The 6759-nt window shown below is 39.7% G+C and overlaps 1 protein-coding gene across 1 annotated transcript; it reads left to right on the forward strand.

The window, feature by feature from the left end:
• Window positions 1–502: 502 nt before the first annotated feature.
• ndufb11 (NADH:ubiquinone oxidoreductase subunit B11) lies at window positions 503–5611 on the forward strand. Its single transcript, XM_047365013.1, has 3 exons — window positions 503–974; window positions 2283–2413; window positions 5403–5611. Exons 1-3 carry the CDS (start codon window positions 819–821, stop codon window positions 5530–5532), a joined length of 417 nt encoding a protein of 138 aa, XP_047220969.1. The 5' UTR covers window positions 503–818; the 3' UTR covers window positions 5533–5611.
• Window positions 5612–6759: the final 1148 nt, after the last annotated feature.

Consider the following 6759-nt stretch of genomic DNA (forward strand, 5'->3'; position numbering starts at 1 on the left):
AAACCTCCAAAGACGATAGTTTACAGCAGATGTTGGTATATGAAAGGTCATCAATAATGAGGCGTGGTCTGAAATTACTATTGCTTGATATTCACATTTGTATATTAATGGGATTGTCCCAGTTTGGAGCATAAATATTAGCAAGAATGACTGGAGTATTAGAAAGCCTGCCCACAACTATTACATAGCATCCTGAAGATGGTGGTGAGAATCAGATTCGGTTCGGCCTATCTCACGTTTGGGGGCGTGGCTAAGTGGTTTGGCCACGCCCACTGACGACAACATTAAGGAACAAGAATTTCACGCGGGGGACAATTTTGGGTAAAATCTTACGCGTTTTGGTGCATGGCAATGTCCCGAAATTGCCCCGCAAAGACGCAACGGAAAAAACAAAGAATAAGAATTCTTGTGATTACAATAGGCCCTTGCAGTTTTCCTGCTCGGGCCTAATAATAACGGAAAACAGAAAAACAATAAGTGAGAATGCACTGATAAAGAAAAGCAGTGTGAGTGCTTTACAGCATTCACAAAACTATTTTTCAAATACCCGGTAATGCCAACCGGAACGGAATGTACTATTGAGAGTTACAGTTAGTTACAGTTGTGGACCTACAGTTATTCTAAAACGGGCAGACACACTGGACAAACAACCATGCACGCACACACTCAATATTTTATATTCAGACATTTAATCTTGGTCAGACTGCATTTACCATCGACCACCACCTGATGGCAGTAATATTTCGACTGACACTCAGGGACATAAAAGTGTTATATTTCCGGTTCCGGTGGCACAGTGTCCTTCTCATGCAGGAGAAATGTTGTCGCGGATTGGGCTCGCATTGCCTCGGACTCTCCCTGTTCCACCAACCCGCTTTGTATCCCAGTCTAAAGCGGTCAGCGCGACAGCTGTGACGGAGCTGCACCGCCCCGAGAAGCAGGCTGGACACGGTGAGGTCAGCCCGTATGTCAGGGTGAGTTCAGCAGCCAGCAGCTGCACCTCCATCAAACTGAGACTATGCTCACAGACTGGCTGCCAGGGCCGAGGTCTGGTGGCAGCTCTGTTTATTATCAGCTAAGTCCAAGTCAGCGACATATTTAACAATCCGACCCGACCCATCTTTATTGTGTTCACATGGGTTCGCACTGTGCTGATGACAGATTCGACACATTTAGTCTTTGTCAATAGAGCATTCTTTAAAACACAGTGAGGACAACACAGTGCTGTACACCAGACAAACATTAGTTAAAGAAAACAAGTAAATGATCAAATTTAATGATAACTGAATCAGTTTAAGGTCAGAGTAAAAGTGAAACAAAAACTAATGTCATGAATTTAAAATAATTAAGAATAAATAATCTAACATTGAGCTAAGAGACAGATTAAAAGGATAAATCTCAACCATCAGCACCGGCGCCTGCCAGGCGTGTGTTCTCTAACAATCAGGTCTGCAGGGCTGACCTTCCCACCATCCTGGACTTACACAGATGTAGGGTCAGGGAGCAGCTGACAGAGAGCTGTTTGCAAAAGCCAGCTGCCTCAAAGACATTTTCTTCCCTTAGGCTGTCTTTGATGGCCAAAATGAACACCTTCCTGCCTGAATAGTCAGCTACAAAATAGGCAAATTTGCACAACACCAACCTGCCTTTCTTATTTCTTTTTATATAAAGAAAAAATGGATGTACATACTGTTATATTCTCTCTAAAGTTTATGTATTTAATGTCTGTATGCTGTACTTCAAACAGACGTCGAATGTCTTGTTTGTGCACACAATCTTGGTCGACAAAGCTGATTCTGGTTCTAGTTCTGCTCTTAGTTTGATGAATGTGTAATTGGAGTTACTTTTGGCTCTGTGCACTTTATATGACATAAATTACAACTGACAGCAAAAAGTTGTCAAAATAAGAATATTTTCTAATGTTTGTGAATTGTTCCACATTTTTTGGGGTCTCAGTATTTTTAACATTTTCGTTATGTTACTTAAAAATCTAAGCATTGTGAAAGTTTAAAGGAGTTAAACTAATGATAGTAGGTTTAGATTGAACAACACATCTCATCACTAGCGCTTTGCAATCAAAGTTTATTGAAAGTCTTATATAATGTTTACCTCCCTGGGTTTTCTTATGTCTGTTAGAGATAATTCTAATACTCAGAGGCAGCAAGTTCTGACACACATTTTAGAGTCAGTGCAATGTTGCTCGATTGTTGCAGTTTGAAGCTCAGCTTTTGACTGTCTGTTCTGTTTTGACAGGTTATTTATTTTATCTTATTTTTGATCAGAATCCAGATTACCATGGCTTCTCCAGTGATCCTGTGGAGGATGAGTGGAACATGAAGGTGGGCTTCTTCTTTGGCATCTCTGTGGCTCTTGTTATCGGAGGAACATTTATCCACTATTTACCAGACCACGGGTAAGTTTTTTTATCATTCTGTTCAGATGTGAGGTGACAGATGGAGTTTAGAGGTTACAAAAGCAAATTGATTTTATGCAGAAATCTTTGAATGTGCTAAAATGTTTTAGCTGCTGTTTGAAATGTTCCTTAAAATCTTTCTTACCCAAAAACCCTTGACTATTGTAAATAAAAACAGATAGAAAAACGGCAAATCCACAGTTTTATCTGCTTAATCTCTTCTAACATGCTGACATGAAATTGAACATTTCAAATCGGCATTTTGTCATTATCTGTCCGATGAGTATTGTTCCAGAAGACTTGTTGTTTATTCGGATGAAAAGTAAAGCCATAGTTGACAGTGTTGCTCACCCTATTTGGAGACATTTATATATTTCAGATCATCAAACAAATTTTAATACCAGTCACCTAATAATAGGACCTGTGTGTGGCTGAATAGATTGAATTCAGCTTTTAGTTAACTTATAATTTAGTGACTATTACGTTTTCACATGAGGCCAAGTTAGTTTAGATGGATGTTTCTTTTAATAAATGAAATAATCATTTAAAAACTGTCATTGCTGTTTGGATGGAGAAATGGAAGTTACTCGATGCAATTGTCTGAGTTTGATTAGATAGAAAACCTTTTACTAATTGGCATAATGAACTGAACATATTTGAATCGTTTTACACCTAGGATGTAATACATGTGATGTATGTAATTGACTTTGAATCTGTTTACATGATTGGATTGACTCTACATTTCTATATACACTGCTCAAATAAATAAAGGGAAGACTTAAACAACACAATATAACTCCGAAGTAAATCAAACTTCTGTGAAATCAAACTGTCCACTTAGGAAGCAACACTGATTGACCATCAATTTCACATCTTGTTGTGCAAATGGAAAAGACAACAGGAGGAAATCTTTGGCGATTAGCAAGACACTCAATAAAGGAGTGGTTCTGAAGGTGGGGACCACAGACCACTTCTCAGTACCGATGCTTTCTGGCTGATGTTTTGGTCACTTTTGAATGTTGGTGGTGCTTTCACACTCGTGGTAGCATGAGACGGACTCTACAACCCACACAAGTGGCTCAGGTAGTGCAGCTCATCCAGGATGGCACGTCAATGTGAGCTGTGGCAAGAAGGTTTGCTGTGTCTGTCAGCATAGTGTCCAGAACCTGGAGGCGCTACCAGGAGACAGGCCAGTACACCAGGAGACGTGGAGGAGGCTGTAGGAGGGCAACAACCCAGCAGCAGGACCGCTACCTCCACCTTTGTGCAAGGAGGAACGGGAGGAGCACTGCCAGAGCCCTGTAGAGTGACCTCCAGCAGACCACAAATGTGCATGTGTCTGCACAAACGATTAGAAACCGACTCCATGAGGATGGTATGAGGGCCCACGTCAACAAATGGGGGTTGTGCCCAACACCGTGCAGGACGCTTGGCATTTGCCAGAGAACACCAGGATTGGCAAATTCGCCACTGGCGCCCTGTGGTCTTCACAGATGAAAGCAGGTTCACACTGAGCACATGTGACAGAGTCTGGAGACACCGTGGAGAGCGATCTGCTGCCTGCAACATCCTTCAGCATGACCGCTTTGGCAGTGGGTCAGTAATGGTGTGAGGTGGCATTTCTTTGGAGGACTACACGGCCTCCATGTGCTCGCCAGAGGTAGCCTGACTGCCATTAGGTACTGAGATGAGATCCTCAGACCCCTTGTGAGACCATATGCTGGTGCGGTTGGCCCTGGGTTCCTCCTAATGCAGGACAATGCTAGACCTCATGTGGCTGGAGTGTGTCAGCAGTTCCTGCAAGATGAAGACATTGAAGCTATGGACTGGCCCGCCCGTTCCCCAGACCTGAATCTGATTGAGCTCATCTGGGACATCATGAATCACTCCATCCACCAACATCACGTTGCACCACAGACTGTCCAGGAGTTGGCGGATGCTTTAGTCCAGGTCTGGGAGGAGATCCCTCAGGAGACCATCCACCGTCTCATCAGGAGAATGCCCAGGCGTTGTAGGGAGGTCATAGAGGCACGTGGAGGTCACACATGATACTGAACCTCATTTTGACTTGTTTTAAGGACATTACATCAAAGTTGGATCAGCCTCTAGTGTGTTTTTCCACTTTAAATTTGTGTGTGACTCCAAATCCAGGCCTCCATTGGTTAATAAATTTGATTTCAATTGATGATTTTTGTGTGATTTTTTTGGCAGCACATACAGCTTTTTACAGAACAAAGTATTCAAAGAGAATATTTCATTCATTCAGATCTAGGAGGTGTTATTTGAGTGTTCCCTTTATTTTTTTTAGCACAGTATATACACGATGTTTTTGTGCATTGAGATGACATTTGTTGTGAATCAACACTATATTAAAACTAAATAGAATTGAAAACTAAATTTTGTGTTTTCTCAGGTTATCTTTGCATGATATTTAAAATTTGCTGATGATTTGAAACACTTAAATGTGACAAAGTTGTTAGATAGTTGCTGTCCATGCGAGCTGACTCGTGGGTTTTATGCTCCATGTATTTTTTTAGAGAAAAGATACTTTTTTTTTTTCATTCAACCCTTACAAAGCAAAAAAATTGGAAATGGTTTTATAACCCTTTACAGATTGATGAGCGACAACAGCTGATTGCACAAGCCTTTCATTGTTAGAATTCTCTTATCACACGTCTTATTGCCAAAGCTTCTGTTTCTTTAGTTGTGGTCACCCTTCTGATGTACACATTACCAGGCTGCTACTTACCTCTTTGATTTTTAAAACCATTTTTTAATTTTTTTGTGAAGGCAGGAAGGAAGGATTTTTACTCTGCCTCTGCATTTTGGTTTGTCTGTTAAAAATTGACCCTGTATAAATAAATTAGGCAAACACTGGCTCTGATGTAGACTTCTGTTTGATTTGAATACAAAGTGGAACAATGACAAATGATCACATGTGGTCGCTATCATGTTAACATGAAATGTAAACAGTATTTGTGGCTTTCAGTATGCGGCGTTGGGCCAGAAGGGAAGCAGAGCGGCTCATCCAGCTCAAAGAGAAGGAAGGTCTGCCGCTCATCGAGGAAAACTACTACGACATGGGCAAAATTATCCTGCCCTCCTCTGAGAAGGACTAATTCCTCCTGCACTGTTCCACTGTATTTCATGGTTATTGTAAATCATTGATAAAATAAAAGATATTCTTATTGGATTATGCATTTTGTTTTCCACATCTTGATTTTAAAAATAAATCATAGTATTTGCTGTGTGTTTTAGTAGTTATGAACACATTTTTCCTATTACAGTTTTACAGGAGTGTTCAAATTTGGATGAACGTAAAACAACAGGAAAGGTAACAGGTTTTTCAGTAAAACAAGGTCCTGCTTCCTCCTCCAAAATTCCCAGGGGCCTCATGTACAAAAGAGTTTGCAGCGTTCATGCTAAAAGTTGGTGGTAGGGAGAAATCGTGAAACCTGCAGCACACCTAAAAATTGAAATGGAAAAAAAACGAACGTCACCGCACGTCTCTACGTGCCTTCATACATCCCACTTTCAGTGGAATTGGGCGCAGCTGCACGTGCATCTTAGACATAAGCAAATCAGTATAGATAGAGGGAAGCCACCCACCACAAATAACCATGGCGTTTACTTAATCTAAGATAAATATAATATACAAAACAAGTCAGGGAAGTAAATCTGACATTAATATAACTATTCACAACAGAGGTTGTGGAGTAAACAATTTTTGTAAATAGAAAGAAAATTGAAAAAAAATTGGCATAAGCTAGGCATCATTTAAAACAGCAAGGATTTAGCAATGTTTTGGAAAATCGTGTCAGTTTTCTTATTTATAGTAGACATATTTTAAGTGACTTAAAATATTCAACAAAGTAGATCAGAAAGATAGTAAACAATATAGTGGTATTTTTCCATGTACATGTATAAACAAAGTATTTACTCAGAATGATCATGAAACTAATGACATCAGAAACAGAGTCCAGATTGTCCATTAAATGAGGATCATCCTAAGATGTAAAAGAAAAAAGGTGTATTGGGAATTTTTAGTGAGACCCAACTTTGAAAATCTGACCAGAAGACATCAACATGTTCACAACCGTAGAACAAATGATTTGTTTCAGTTTCAGAGGAAAAAAAGATACATGAATCAGAATCAAACCACAATCTCCCACAGGGCATATGCCTGATATATATATTTTTTTACTTTAGATGAAATTGGATATTTCACATAAAAAGAAAATTCCTTCTGTTTGAAAGTGTTATCCAGGTTTTGTCTAATATTGGCACTGAAATACAAAATACTTTGTTTAAAAGAAAATAGATTCTATTAAAAATAAAATTGATTA

This window comes from Girardinichthys multiradiatus, chromosome 1, assembly GCF_021462225.1.
Source record: "Girardinichthys multiradiatus isolate DD_20200921_A chromosome 1, DD_fGirMul_XY1, whole genome shotgun sequence".
NCBI lineage: Eukaryota > Metazoa > Chordata > Actinopteri > Cyprinodontiformes > Goodeidae > Girardinichthys > Girardinichthys multiradiatus.